The 16,478-nt window shown below is 39.4% G+C and overlaps 1 protein-coding gene across 1 annotated transcript; it reads right to left on the reverse strand.

The window, feature by feature from the left end:
• Nucleotides 1–8,329: 8,329 nt before the first annotated feature.
• LOC117416569 (PDZK1-interacting protein 1-like) lies at nt 8,330–12,825 on the reverse strand. Its single transcript, XM_034027738.3, has 4 exons — nt 12,648–12,825; nt 11,139–11,259; nt 10,480–10,566; nt 8,330–9,331 (listed from the first exon to the last, which is right to left on the reverse strand). Exons 1-4 carry the CDS (start codon nt 12,703–12,705, stop codon nt 9,244–9,246), a joined length of 354 nt encoding a protein of 117 aa, XP_033883629.1. The 5' UTR covers nt 12,706–12,825; the 3' UTR covers nt 8,330–9,243.
• Between the last annotated feature and the right edge of the window lie 3,653 nt (nt 12,826–16,478).

Consider the following 16,478-nt stretch of genomic DNA (forward strand, 5'->3'; position numbering starts at 1 on the left):
AGGGAGTGTGAGCAGACAGCAGATGAGGGACGTCTCGCTACCACCAAACTAATGTTTGTGGTGTGAGCGTGCAACCTCAAAGCCTAATGAAGGCATAGAACCTGGTGAATGTATGCAGAGTAGCCCAGCTAGCCGCAGTACAAATTTCAGTCAATGAGGCTCCTCTAAAGAGGGCCCATGACATAGTCACTCCTCTGGTAGATTGTGCGGGCACCCTCCCACCCTCTTGGCTAATAAAAATCTTCATAGAGAGATATTTCAACACAAATAAACAGGTCTATGCATGCTTGAAAACAATGCCAGCTAATATTGTTTTTATGAACACTACAGTTCATTCCTTTTGTCGTGTCTTGCTGTTAATTCTTTAGAACGCCTATAGTTGTACTGCCTGCAGTGTAGAGGACTGTTCCATGTTCTATAGTTATTTAATAAGGTATAAATGTAAATCGTTCCTTGGAGCCAGCGGCCTGCAATGAAAGGTTGGTTATATCAACAAGAACAGCAGTAGTGAAATTGTACTTTAGAGTGCAATGTAAAATATTATTATTATTATTATTATTATTATTATTATTATTATTATTATTATTATTTATTTCTTAGCAGACTTACAATCGTAAGCAAATACATTTCAAGTGTTACAGTACAAGTAATACAATAAGAGCAATATACAAGGGTTCATAGGGTTCCTAGGGTTTAGTAGCGGTGTGTTGATACTCTCTGAGTAATTCACTTTAGGAAGTTTTTGTCGGCAGGTTTTAAACGAAACCAGACAATTAATGTGCTAATTTCAGAACGTGAAAAGCTGCCTTTCCCTCACGTTTACAATTAACCTCCACATTGAGTGATTTAAAAGCCAGTCTGAGGCACATTTTCATTTCCCTCGGCGCGTTGACATTTTTGTTGTACTGTGTGTTGTACCGATGCGGTACAACTAACAATGAAAATGTGTTTCAAAACTGACAATGGCTACTGATTTGTCATAGACACATTACTTTTTCTTTAGTTAATTTGATCCCGGTTATACTTTAAAACACACTGTCAAATTGTTACTGATTGGTACTCAGTAATTGTGTAAATAACAGCAACAGTCCGACGAGTGTGTGCCAGGTTACCTGCGTCCACGTCTTACACCAATGTAGCACTTGACCCCTGATGTGGATGCAGGTACCCTGACACACACTCGTCGGACTGTAGCCTGGTGAGCAAGTCCGGGGCGGACGAGGCTGGCAGGGGAGAGTGTAGCGTGCACGGGGGAAGGCAGCAGGGGAGAGTGTAGCGTGCACGGGGGAAGGCAGCAGGGGAGAGTGTAGCGTGCACGGGGGAAGGCAGCAGGGGAGAGTGTAGCGTGCACGGGGGAAGGCAGCAGGGGAGAGTGTAGCGTGCACGGGGGAAGGCAGCAGGGGAGAGTGTAGCGTGCACGGGGGAAGGCAGCAGGGGAGAGTGTAGCGTGCACGGGGGAAGGCAGCAGGGGAGAGTGTAGCGTGCACGGGGGAAGGCAGCAGGGGAGAGTGTAGCGTGCACGGGGGAAGGCAGCAGGGGAGAGTGTAGCGTGCACGGGGAGAGTGTAGCGTGCACGGGGGAAGGCAGTCGCAGGGCTGGTAGGTGACGTAATCACACACAAAGACATAAGCCCGATATACGCTCCTTGCAAAGGAGCCGGCTCTTTTATACAGCGGCATCGGCGCTATGCTTTAGTGCGAGGGCTTCATTGGTGAGCTTCAATTGGTGAGCTTCAATTTCTCTGCTCAGTTTGCTTTACAAAGGTATTCTTGGTTCCTGGGAGTTGGGTTGTGTGTATGTCGGAGTCTCTGCAGCTGTTTGTTCGTAGGCAGAGTTCTTGTGACTTTGTCTCCCTCTGGTGGTTTATGTAATGTACTGCTGTGCTGTTGTGTATAGATATTTTTTTTCCTGAGAGAACCTTTCTGAAGTGTTTCATTGCTAGGAGAATAGATAAGAGATGGGATGCGTGTGTAGCTTTCCTCTCGTAATAAGTGGGGACTACAGAATACATGTCAGGGATTCAGTTTTGCAAAATGACTGAATTGGTAATTTTGCAAACTGGCGGACAACCTATTTACAAAAAAGTGTGTGCTATATGTTGTTGGTATTTCCATTTAGTTGTCCATCCACTGTGTGTGTGTGTGTGTGTATATATATATATATATATATATATATATATATATATATATATATATATATATATATATATATATGTGTGTGTGTGTGTGTGTGTGTGTGTGTGTGTGTGTGTGTGTGTAAACAGCAGTTTTGGCCAAGATTCTCAAGCCGAACGATGCAGGTGCTAAAAACATTCTTTCTCACACGTACATTTACATAAACATAAAATAGCTACTGTTGTACACAATTGCTGGAAGGGCAGTCTTTGTAGTGGGAGATTGAGACAAGTGCCCTGTATTCAATTCAAAGCAGCCCGCTGTGAATTACGAGTTAGAATATCTTGCTAATAAAACTAAAAGAGCAATACAGTCCGAAAGTGAAAAAACGTATTAACAAGAACCTCATCCCGAACCTGGCACGTTCCCCCTATGTTAATATACATATATATTATAATCCAGGGCTGTCAATGTAACATGAAACATGTAATGTGATTGGTCGAGCAAGGTTCCAGCTGTCCCTATATTGGATGGATACGGACAGTTGGAGCCTTGTCACATATCGGTAGCCATCTCGCTTACACTGTTACAGATGTACACTGTAGCTATGAAACTGAGTGATCAATTGAATTACCTGCAAAAAATCCCCAAAGTTGTCAGTAGACATGCCGATTTGGATGAAGAACAATTAAATGAACTGGAAGATGGCAAAATAAATAAAAAAAACATTTTAAAAGTTTATTTTAAAAAATCGCAGGTGTGATTATTCCCCATACCTGTTTTGCTCACAGTGCGTCTGAGAGCACAGTGACAGGGGAAAAATAGCTCAGTTCCGCCTCAACTGCGACACCTGGTGTATTTTTTCAATGGCAATGTGCAGAATATTGAAATTAAAGTTGTACTGTCTTTTACATGTTTTAATTAAATTAATTTACTCATCTCAACTTAGTGTGGTTCAAAGTTATACATGAGACTACTTTATTGGCGTAAGGATATTTAATAAAAAAAAATAAGAAATCATTTTTTGCTCTAAACATGAGTTATGTTTTTTTTTTTCATCAAAGCCACTGTTTTATCTGGATTATAAATGCAATAAAGCCTTTATAATCTTTTAAACCATTTGTGTACATTTTTTAAAAATATTTTCATTCATGTGCCTAATATATATATATATATATATATATATATATATATATATATATATATATATATATATATATATATAACAACAGGGCTGCTTTGAAGCAACAATCTCAAACTACCTGTTTTTTCCATTGGAAATGCAGTTACACGTTGTTTTATAAAGGAGCGAGCTTTATTAATTGATTAGGGTTGCCATGGTTACTTAGTTTGGGTTGACGTGGGGATGTGATGTGTGAAGAAATTCAAATGTCATGCTTGCCAGTGCCTGACTGGGAATAACTACAGCTTCATTCCTACAGCAGAGGGACACAAACAAAGATTGCATCCTGCATTCTCTTTATATTGATAGGAGGCTGTGTTGTCCAGTGGTTAAAGAAAAGGGCTTGTAAGCAGGAGGTCCCCGGTTCAAATCCCACCTCAGCCACTGACTCATTGTGTGACCCTGAGCAAGTCACTTAACCTCCTTGTATTCCGTCTTTCGGGTGAGACGTAGTTGTAAGTGACTCTGCAGCTGATGCATAATTCACACACCCTAGTTTCTGTAAGTCACCTTGGATAAAGGCGTCTGCTAAATAAACAAATAATAATAATTGATGTATGTTAAATTTTGTATTCTTCCTTAAAATCATTTTCTGGTAATTTACTTTAAAAACAATATCAGTAGCGACTTCATATTTTCAGTTCTATAGACACTCCTCAGGCAAAATCTGGCACCCTTTGACTCGTGACCTATAATAAACTTGGTACACGGCTGTATTCAGTGCTTCTCTTAGTTGAGGGGGTGGTATATCATACAAGAAAAATGAACCCTTTCCTGCCAGTTATTTTATAAAACTGCCAAATCAATCACAGAAACCATTTGAGGTGGTGACTGCATATTTGAATGTGTTTCTAGCACTTATGATTACAGGACACAGGGGAGTCCTTATGTTCTATTCCAGCTACTGTAATTAAGCAATACTTGATTCATGCTTAAAAATCTGTGGGGTTATATAAACTACCCATTTGTTACGAATGGAGGTGAGCACAGGGTGTTTCTTTCCTATCTGCAAATGTATTTTTTTTTGTAGATTTGTTGTTTTATTGCTTGTATTGGAAGGTGGCATGTTAAAGTTCAGTTTTGTTTCTCTCATTCTCTCTCTCTCTCTCTCTCTCTCTCTCTCTCTCTCTCTCTCTCTCTCTCTCTCTCTCACTCTCTCTCTCTCTCTCTCTCTCTCTCTCTCTCTCTCTCTCTCTCCAGAAAGCCATTGAAGTAAAAGCTCTTGTATCAGGCTGGTAATCGCCCATGCTGTGTCACTGTGTAATGGTGTGTGTTGGCATTATCAGGACTCCTCAGCTGTATCTGAAGCTCAGGCTGCACAGAGAGATAATCCAGTCCCTCTATGCAAATAGGGTTTTATCAGACAGTCTTCAGGAGACTTTTTTTTTCTAGGACTTTTAAAATGGGAGCTGTTTGCAAGTTGCTGATTAGCAGACCCTGGGGGACAATTACAGTTCCCTGTACACAAAATCACACACAATTTTTAGTATTTCTTTTTTTTTTTTTTTTTTACTGTAGGGCTCCTGAACGTTTTTAATGCAGCACGGAAGGTGTTTTAATGAGATAAGGATGGTTGTTGGAGGACATTGTTTGACTGGCTTGTGTATCAACCAGCATCAGATTGATTCATTAATATGGGATATTTTTGTTGTTGTTTTTTAATGCCGCCCGTTAATTATATATGGAAATGAATATGTCGCAGCTAAGCCATCCTTGGCATACTGACTGTCTAAAAAATTGAGGACATAAAAGCCATAATGTGCCATCTTTTCCGTGGCCCCTTTAGACTTCCATGCTAGTACAGCTATTAATTACATTTTTTACAGTTACATAGGGATTTATTCTAAGGAAAGCAATTAAGAAAAAGGTTGCAATGTATGCAAATGGTCATGTGATCCACTGGACCTATATAAGCTATGTGCAACTATTCATCAACAATCATGGAAAAGCAGAAGGCTCTCTGACAGTGGCTGCCTGTGCTAGCAGATACATTTTTCTATAACTTGTGCCAGCCTCTAGTTTCAGCAGCTTCCTTGCAAAAATACTAAGAGGTACTGGTGCATTTAAAAAACATGTTTGCTGTTTTGACCCTCCCCTTTAAAATAAGTAAATATAATTGGTTTAAAATGAAACAGAAAATGTGTTAAAATAGTGGATTGCTCGCATTTTAAATCCTGCTGCAGGCTTCACCTCTGAATTCAACATCTGGGAGTCTGAGACTGCATAGCCTATACATTATGAAGCATATTTATAGTCTAACTTGTGTACAGTATATATATATATATATATATATATATATATATATATGTATATATATATTGTTTACCATTAGCAGTTGCTGGAAGACAGTGTCATACCAGCATAACCTTAGAACCCAGATGTTTTACACCTGCCTCCCTAACTCATCAACTTAGCATGAACCCACATTAGTTTCTCTGTGCATCCCAGAGCAGCTCAGTGTTACAGTGTTAGTCATCTGGCTCGAGTTTGTTTAATCAGGTTATGCTGTTGGTCTCTGCGGAGCCTGTGAGTTCTCTGTGATTCACGCAGTCTGTCTTCAGCAGGTGTAATCCGCAGATAAGGGGAGACAGGAGGGCTGTTTGTTCATTACCTTGTGAACAAATCAGTTATGTTTATATGGTTTTAATTAGAAAATTAGGGCAATATTTTATTTATGTGTTGTTTTCTTTCTTCCCTTTGACAATTACCCCCCTGACATGACTTAATTAGCAGTGCTAAAGAAAAGTGGGAGACAGGTCTACTAACTGACTCCGTATACATCACAGGTCTCAAAAATTGTACGCCATTTAATCTTACTGTATTACAGAAAATGTGTGCGCTGCGTAGCTGCTTTCTTATTACCTGTCTACCCGATTGGACTTCGTATTCTACTGAGCACCTTGATTACTCTGGAAGGCCTATTGATTGCCATAACGTACAAAGGCATCACTGCAGATCAATTCCACCCAACAATGCTGCCCTTATAACCTGAATGCAAAAGCTGTATTCAAGATGATAATGCAGCCATCCATCATGGCCAAAGTTACTTATCTAATTTAACCAAACTCTAACACGCAGAATTATGGATGAGAAAACTTGCAGTAACCGTCTATAAAATCGCTATTGCCACTGTCCAAAAATTGCAATCAGAAGCCATTAAAACATTACCACACCGTAACACATAATACAGACCAACTTCAGTTGCGTCCATGCATGGCACACACAGAAACACTATGGCGTATTAGTGTTGACCCGTCATCGACACATGTATACCATGCACAGGTTTGTAATTATTTGTCTGAGCCTTACTGCCAGTGAAAACGATTAGCAAGCTCAAGGGCACGGTGCTGAACAAGAACGCATGCACCTGAGAACAGCAGCGTTGGGCAGTGAGAACCTAGCGCTACTTTCATGCCATCCTACAAGTGAGCTGTTCTGGAGATCAGACTTTCCACCCTGATCTTCCCCGAAGGAGGCAGTGATCACTGAAGAATCGTAGGGTACTCCTCCAGAACAATTTAAACACCGTACAGCCTCGTCCCATGGAATCACTGCAGTCTCCGCTGCCCATGGCGGCCCTGCAGTGGTTGGGTATTCCCACATTTTTCTCCAGCTCCTGTACATTGAAGCCAAAATAACGGTTACAATTTCATATTCATAATCAGGATTTCGGTCTATATACTTAGGTATTGAACTAAAGTTAATTTAGAGTGCCAAATTATTTTACCCCAATTTTTCTCCCCAATTATGTTTCCTCAACACAGTAATTCCCCACACAGCTCAAGAGAACTGAAGATCAGTGAGCATTCCTCCCAACCCCCCTGCCAAGCTACTTGCCTCTTTACATCCAAAAGCTTGACTGTAGATGTTGGTGAGTTAATGGCCAGTGTTTGAGTTCAACGGGTGCCTGGCTGAAGTAGCAATGTTAAGGAGACCCAGTTCCTGTCACATGATTTCACAATCAAAGAAGCATAGTCAGTTACAGAACTGTGAACCGAAAGGTGAAAATAAATGCTACACCCTTTAAATTGTACGGCCCTGTATGCTGCCTCCATGTGCATGTTGTCATGAAGATAATCGCATATCTTCACTGCTCGTGTGGTCTGGGGTGTGACCCCATGCCTACCCTCACAGAGCCTGGGCCATTCCCTCCTTGGAAAGCAAACAAGTAGAAGACTGTCCAGCAGAACTAGAAAGATAAGAAGTTGTATAACTGACATCGAGTTTCTGTTTTCTTCTAACGGTAAGTAGAGTGCCCAATAGCTTGTCTCTAGAAGCTCAGAACACCAAGAAATTGAGTCATTTTTAAGCCCTCAAGGAGTTTCGAGGCTGTTTTAGCTTAACTCGCTAATTAATTACAGTTGACTAAAAGAAATGTCAGATTTGTTTCAAACTATTAAGAAGCTTTCAAAATATATTACCAAAATATACTGTCTGTTCTTAATCTTGGCATGTATAATTTAACGCAATACAAATGTCATTTTTGTTTTCCAAACCTCTGGTTAACCTTTTCTATGTGAAGGTAAGTATGGTAATTATTAAGTTTTAAACTGCAGTGTTAATCGTCTTTAAATTTTGATACAGCAGTGATATTTTAAACCACACTGGGAATCCGGTGTGCAATATTTGTTCCGTACCCATTGTGTTGCCATTGTTGTAGTCTGCTAAATGTCATAAACTAACATTAGTGATATTTCTCTAGCTTGTCTGCTTGGAACTAATATTCACAAAACTGCAAATATTGTAAGATGGAAGTAAACTTTGATCAAAATTTTGACTTGGATGAGGACATCTTAATAGAAGAATTTCAAAAGCACTACAGAACACCAATTCTGAAGAATTCACTGCCTCATAACGCTACAGCGCACCCTACTGGCCAGGCTGCTGGTGACCTCAAGCGGACACCTGCAGGACTGGCACCTGCTCTTGAGTTCCTGGGTGTTAAGAGGCAACTGGCAGGGTTGAGGATCGGAGGAAAAGGAGGATTTGGGGATAATACCAGTGCTAATAAGAACATGGACTTTAAAACCTTAGTGAGCACTCCTTTAAAGTCCCGTTGGATTACAGCCAGGCACGGTAACCACCAAACTTTGTATAGTATGGTACTTTGTTTTGCTCCCAGTTATAAGAAGATGTGAGTGAAAAAGCTGACAGAAACAGTTAGTAATTAATGTGTATTTGTAACCAGAACAGCAAATATCAAAAACCGCAGGGGTCAAAGTACTGTGAAAGACAGCCATTCATTATACATCACGGTTAATTTTTTAACTGCACTGCTTCATGAATTTGAATACTTAGGGGTTGATTTGAACTTAAACTGTGATGGATTAACCCAACCCTGGGTTTTATTAGAGCATTTTAATAGTACTAGTGAATCATAGGATAACCAGGGTTAGATGGTGATGCAATCCAGGGTAATTCACCTGTGCTGTAAAATGCTCAAATACAATCCAGCTGTGGCTTATCCTGAGTATAGGTTGATCAAATCGACACCTTTCTTATTACCTTTGAATAAAATAAAATTGACACTCATGAAGGCAGTAGCCTAGATCATTTTTAATACTTTATAACAGTAATTTCGATAAGGCGTTGAGAGAACAGATGAGAGAACTGAGAGAACAGATGATAAACAACAGATCATGTTATATTCTCAGTGTAGAGCATCTATTATATATTATTATTAATATTATTATTATTATTATTTATTTCTTAGCAGACGCCCTTATCCAGGGCGACTTACAGTCGTAAACAAAAATACATTTCAATGTGCCAATATGTGCCAATAGAACATGTATGGTCTGGATGTTAGAGTATAAAGGCTATCAAACCATACAGATATCCAAAAAGAATACACGTCTTTTCATTGAACTGCAGAGGACACGAGCGCTGTACCTCATACTGTCTTCACCGCGCTCCAAGTGTTCTATGAGTGTTTTAAAAGGCACTTCAGAGCCGAGAAGTTTTGTCTGTTGTGGTTACTTTGCACTCTTGGTCCATTCCTACATTTTCATAGGCAGCCTCATGCTCCTTGGACCTGAAACACACAAACCGTTTCTTCGTTAATGAGTGTATCAGTAACATCCACCCCCCACTACAACTGGGAATTCAGAATTAGAGCTATCAGTCTGAGCTGAGCATGGCATGCATCAACAGAGGGGTCATAGGTGTCATTGGAGAAGCTGTGATTGGGTTCTGGAGGAATTACTGTTGAGTGTCTGGAAGTTTTGAAAGAACTCAAACTCCCAGAAGCTTTGGCTTTCAATCTCGCAGTGGTTACCAATCACTGCTTTTCCTCTGACTTGCGTGTTTTCAACGTCGTTCCTTCATGTGACCTCTTGAAGTGAAATTCAAGGACACGCGTGAACTGCAGCAATGAAATATCTCCAAGAAGCAGCCAGTAATGATGGGTCTAAAAGTAAAGGCCAAAAATGAAATGTTTACTATGGAAGTTGTTTAATGGATCTACCATGAGGTATATTTGCAGAAATTAACTTGTCTTTTACCACATTCTTATTCTCTATCACGTTTGCTGATTGTAAGTACATTTTTCCAGTTTTTTTTTAAATGTGGGCACCGTCTTTAAACAATACCACCTTTAAATATTGATCACATCTCCATACTGAAGACTGGGGTTGTTTAAAGGTGGTGCTCACTTAAAAAAAAGGATGCAAAGTAGAAAACATGACCTTCAATTGAACAAAATTGTACGTGGGCCTACATAGGACTGGATTTACATGAAAAAACAATAAGAACGTGGCAATAGAAATGTTATTTTCTGAACATATACCCTATGATAGTTCAATTAATGGTGAGCCAACTTCCATAGGAAATATTTCTATTCCCTTTGTTTATTAATATCAATGAAAAAATTGCTACTTAAAAATCAAAAGCACATTTACCATCTTGTGCGAAACCTTTATAAATATTAGGTAATATTACTGGAATTACATTACTAGTCTAAGCACTTTAACATCGACCCTAATTAAATATTAACTATAAGTGCAAATTCAAACAACAGTGCAGCTTTAGTTTACTTTTTTAAGCATTAGTCTGTAAATGATCTTCTTATCAGTCAGGTATTTATTACTTCCTCCAATTTACACACAAATGCTTCACTAATGGCTGAAGAGATTCTGTAACCAGGAGACTAAAAGGAATAAACTCAAAACATAAGTCTCTCACCTGACTGCATCCAGGACGGGTTCAGAGTTGGAGCCGTTAGTCATCACATAATCATGTACTTTCACATGCTGTGGATCGGCCTCCTCACTGGAAAATAAAAGAACTCGCTTACTGCGGCTGTATTAGAAAATAATCTTTTATAACTTTTAAACATGGATGTTTTGGTCTTCTCACTGGTGAGGCTGCGCTTAGAATGGGTTACCTAGTCATGTTGTTGATGCTGAATCACTAGGATCCTAAGACCTGACCTAAGAATGTGAAACTACTATGAAATGGAAGAGCACTGATAAGTCAAATTCTCTTGTTCAGAAATTGTGTTTTATAGGTCCTAGCAACCTGTTACACACACACACACACACACACACACACACACACACACACACACAATGGATAAGACAGCTAATCTGAATAGGAGTGTAAAGATTCATCATGTATCGATTTCTTTACATGATATTGTATATTGTAAGTGTTGGTATACAGTTTGAGCAGCTTCATGGTACACTGGACCAAAACATCTCTTATACAAAAAGGAGTTCTATATACAGAAATTCTAGAAGTTTCCAATATCAAACAAAAACAATACAGTGTAGCTAATACACCATGTTTCCAGAATGCTCCTAGCAATACAGTAAATAGAAAGCATTGTGCACTCAACTCACCTGCGCTCCTCACACCAAGCTTTGTTGACAAGGAAGGCGATGAAGACGAGGAAGAGGAAGACCACTACCGCAATGATCCCGGTCAGCCAGGGCTGCAGCACCCTCTGGGGGCTAGTCTTGCCTAAACATGCGAACACAAACAGGAAAGATACTGATGCTTGAGATTTGATTGGAACTGTAAAAAATCTTCCTGTCGGATCGGTAAAATAAATCAAATGTAAAGGTTCTAGAAGATGGGAATTTTATCAACAAGTGATGGCAAAAAATGAAATATTTATTATGGAAGTTGTTTCACCTTTAATGGAACTACCATGGGATACATTTGCAGAAATTAACAGGTTTTTTTTGCCACATTCTTATCTTTCTACAACCAAATCCTATGTAGGCCCACTAGGCTTACCTTTTATTGAGGAAAATGGCAGTTATTGGTAGGATTGATTGGAATAACTTAGTTAGCTCTATGTGCTTTAATCTCAACCCTAATTAAATACCGAATCTAATTGTAATTATAAGTGTGAATTCAAACAACAGTGTCCTTTTCTTGATTACTTTTTTAAGCATTAGGCTGTTTTAATGTATTATGTAAAAAACTGAATAGGTCGGTAGGTGTGGCCTACATGTGTATTATTTCACTGCTATTTTGTAATTTATATAGGTTTGTGTGAAACACAACTGAGATTTTTTTTTCTAAAAACCTGAAAATATCCACTTAATTGATATTTCTGTACAACAAAACACCATCAGGTGTTTTGCTTCCTGAGCTGTAACAAAGCTTGAAGGTCTCATTTATAACCTCCTAAAACAGGCAACAACTGCTCCGCCAAATCATTCAGCATTGGAAGCAAATTTATATTTCAGGTACCACTGCACTCCTGAGACGGATTGCTCATTAAAATATTTAGCATATTCTTAAAAAGGAGACCTAAGAGGAAGATACTTCATGAGTGTTCATAGAGGACTGTAGTTTTTCCATGAATGAGGACAGCCGAATAACCCACGAGACCCTGAAGACCTGAATTTAAAAGCTGATATCGGAGAATTGCTTTCTTTAGATCATGCACCGCATCTGCTTAGCACCGTGATGTAATCTGTACAGTGCGATTCGATGGATTTAAATGAATGAAAGTTAGATTCCAAAATGAGATTCACTTAGGACTCAGGGCTGCAGAATATGAAAAAGCTATTCGATGCCAGCTATCTCAACGCTTGTTGTATAAGATTATCTATTCAGGGACACCAAGAAGTTTAGTAAGCAAGTAGCCTGAGTGGGGTTATCAGGCACCAATTTCTTCATCCCGTTGTACCGCTTTCATAGAAAAAGGAGAACATTTCGGGGTACCATTTTACTTGTGGGATTGCTTGCTCATTAAAATATTGTGCATATTTTAATGTAGAGATGATAATATTAAACTGATCCCCTCTAGAAATGTTTACTGTGTATCCCAGCAAACCCAAATCCTTTGTTATTCTTCAATAAGGATACATTAGGTGCAGAAAATGATTTCTTACCATGTTGTGCCACAGCTGCTCCAACAGCAAAGAGAAGGCAGAGCAACGTCTTCTGCATTGTATACAAAAAATGAAAAAGCAATAACTAAACAGCAGGGCTCTTTACTGACTATCTAAAACCGATGCTTTCCAAGCAAGGCAAGGTGCACAGTGTCCAGCTCTGTAACCTGTTCTCATACCTGCGTTCCTGTGTGGTTAATATAAAACCTTGGACTCCCAGCAAAGCTCTCCAGCTGACACATCCCACACACATAAAGAGCTGGTTAACAATCATTTACAGTTCAGGCTGCTTTGTGTATTCTATCAGGATGTTTACATGGTAGCCTGGCTGGTTCTTATGAACTTGTTGTGCAATGTTTCTTGTAAAAAAAAAAAAAAAAAAAAAAAGTTGATTGTATTGTTATTAACTATTATTCTTCTTGGATATGTTACCGTGGTGATAAACGCTGAGAAAGGGTGTGAATTGATGGGCGGGGCCAGGTGGTGTAGTAGGATGAAATCAATAGAATGGAAAAGGGAACAAAGTTTTTTTTTTTTTTTTTCTCTCTCAGTGATAGTGGACTCATCTTTAAAAGTACCACACCAATGCGGAAATTAAATGGGCAAATAAAATGTTACATCGACAAGCGTGTGGAATGCAAGTCTGGGGACGTTCAGACTGTACAATGCTCTTGTCAGACCCCACCTAGAATACTGTGTCCAGTTTTGGTCGCCTCACTACAAAAAAAAAAGACATTATTCCAGTTGAAAGGTGAAGTTCAACAATCCCACGACACAATGGCATGAGATACGAGGATGAGTTAAAAGAGTTAAATATCTTCAGCCAAGAGAAAGGTATCTAAAACACTAGGAACATGTAAAAACAATTAGATCCCCCTAGTAAAGAAAGAAAATCACTGTGCTCGCCTTAATTTGAATGAATTGCTATTCCTGTCTGCCATTAGTTACCATGGTTATAACAGATAATTAGAGCCTGCTTAATGAATGTATTTATTTGAAAAGGTTAAGTAGCACATTACTCACAGAGAGTCGACAGTCTCTTTTTATTATTGAATATAACCCATCGTTAACCTGTCCCTATTACAAACCCAAAACTATGTGTTGAATTTCCTCCAGAGATCCCAGACAGTGACAGAACCACTACAATAGTCTATTCATAATCTATTACTGTATTCCGCCGAGCTGCTAATCCTTCTGAACTCGGAGTGGCAATTGCAGATTAAAAAGGGGCTGTATTCCCCCGAGGAGGAGATTGCTTTGCTCTTTGCCTCTATGATACTGCCTATATGGAAGTTCACAGGCAAGCAGTGGTTGGTGACAGGGCTTCATTAGCTCTGGAGAATAGGGTAGATCTGTAGAGAGCTGCCCCCTTCTCCACTCTGGGGAGAAATTAATTGAAATGCCTCTGAATGAAGGACGTGGGCCCTGACTCAGTATTGTTTTCCCACATTCTGCTGAGAAAATTAGCAGCCCCCTTCCATATCTTCATGGTGGTCTATGGGGACTGCACTCTGATTTACTCACAGATAGTGATGGGACATTCTCCAGCAATGCTTGGGTCCTGTCGATGGGAATTTTATGTGCTTCTTGTCCCAGGTTGATCACATTGGTATTTTCACTAGCCCAACTCCTGTTTTTGTCAGGTGGGCTGGATTTCAGATCGGTACTGTCAATGTTTGCCAATGCTGATCTTCAGCATCTACGGTGACTGATTCACTTTATATAAGAGGTGGTGTCTGTCTGCATAAAAGCATATCTCTGTCTAAAAATCATATCTATATCTATCTGTCTCTCTGAAAAGAATCTCTAAACGTGTGTCTATCTAGATTCTCGAGATATATGGGTCTGTCTGTCTGTACTTTTGTCCATCTGTACAATATGTCACACACAAGTTTGGATATATCTGGAAAATGTATTACTACTTAATTTATTATTTTTCAAATAATGTCACTGTCACACAAATACAGATATACAGCTATGACCAAATGTTTTGCATCACCAAATTAACAAGTCGAATGCCACCTGATCAATAATATGTTACGTTAACATATTGAATTACATACCGCTGTTTTCCTTAACGATAAACTGACACATTGAAAAATGTTGTATTTCGAAATGTAACATGAAATACTGTACTACTATTATGGTTTCCGGTAGACTTTTGCCAGATCATGTTGTAGTTTCTTTAATTATATGATGTTACATATATATATATATATATATATATATATATATATATATATATATATATATATATATATATATATATAAACAGCAGTTTTGGCCAAGATTCTCAAGCCGAACGATGCAGGTGCTAAAAACATTCTTTCTCACACGCACATTTACATAAACATAAAATAGCTACTGTTGTACACAATTGCTGGAGGGGCAGTCTTTGTAGTGGGAGATTGAGACAAGTGTCCTGGATTCAATTCAAAGCAGCCCGCTGTGAATTACGAGTTAGAATATCTTGCTAATAAAACTAAGAGAGCAATACAGTCCGAAAGTGAAAAAACGTATTAACAAGAACCTCATCCCGAACCTGGCACGTTCCCCCTATGTTAACCGACTGGTAACTGCGTGAGAGCCGTTATCTAATCTGCTCCTGCTGCAGAGGGCAGGGCGTCCCCGGGGACACGGTGTGAATGTGATTTTTCAGTTTGTCACTCGGGCGGTGGGAACCCTGCCACAGAGGACTGCACCCACTCTGCGGCCAGTCGAGTTAGAAGATATCCCCTACCACGACATATCGCCTAGTCTGTGATTGACAGGGGATATCGGTAGGCCGACACTGCAAGCATAAACAATGTCATTGAAAATAAATAAAACGAATTGGAAACGGATTATCGCTCAGAAATTAAATGGAATTGGTGATGTTGAATTAGCTTTGAATGGAACATGGTTACTGTATGTTGTGTTTTGTGTTATAGGTCCCACATATATATATATATATATATATATATATATATATATATATATATATATATATATATATATATATATATATATATCCTCTGTCTCACTCGCCTTTCTCCCTCTCTTCGTCTCAACATTCTCTCCCTTTCCTGTATTTTCTCTAACTCCCTTTCACCCTCAATTTCACTTCCCTCCCTTCTACACTCTTGGGCCCCCCCCAGCCCCCCTAGCCCCCCTAGCCCCCCTAGCCCCCCCGTCGAGGGTGGAGCGTTGAGCGTCGAGCGTCGAGCGTCATCCCCTCCCTGGGGGGTTCTGGAGTGAAAGGCAGGTTGATGGGTATCAGCGTCTCACACTGGCTCTCCATGGTAATGAGGAGAGAGCGGGGGAGAGGGAGGGCTGGGAACAGAGTCTCTCACAGCTACACACCTCCTCTGGGGCCTGAGAGTGGTGGGGAATGTAGATTGCTTTTTGATGCCCCTGGTTTATTAGCCCACCGTGAGTTTGTGTCAGACTGTTACTCACATAATCATAACTCCAGTATAATATAATCTGCACTGAAGCATTGCACCTTTTCAATATTTATTTATTAATATACATATTTCCAATATACACAATGCTTGTACACATAGTATTATGTACATATACGTTGTCGTGATTCATATTATAGTATGTAGATTAATCAATTGCAGTATTATATTTCCTTTTTTTCCAAGTGCAATATTTTTATATAAACAATGTGGGAAACACAGTTGCACACTAATAGTTCTGGTAGAGTTGCAATGCATTGGCTTTATTTGTAGCTTTCATGCTGGTGTGGATTTGTTGGGTCATTTTCTCTAGAGTTCCTAAAAAGGTGCTAGATTTCAGTTCCTTTCAGAGACCACTAGATGTCACTGTTTTGCAGTGACTGTACTG

Source organism: Acipenser ruthenus, chromosome 12 (assembly GCF_902713425.1).
Source record: "Acipenser ruthenus chromosome 12, fAciRut3.2 maternal haplotype, whole genome shotgun sequence".
Lineage (NCBI taxonomy): Eukaryota > Metazoa > Chordata > Actinopteri > Acipenseriformes > Acipenseridae > Acipenser > Acipenser ruthenus.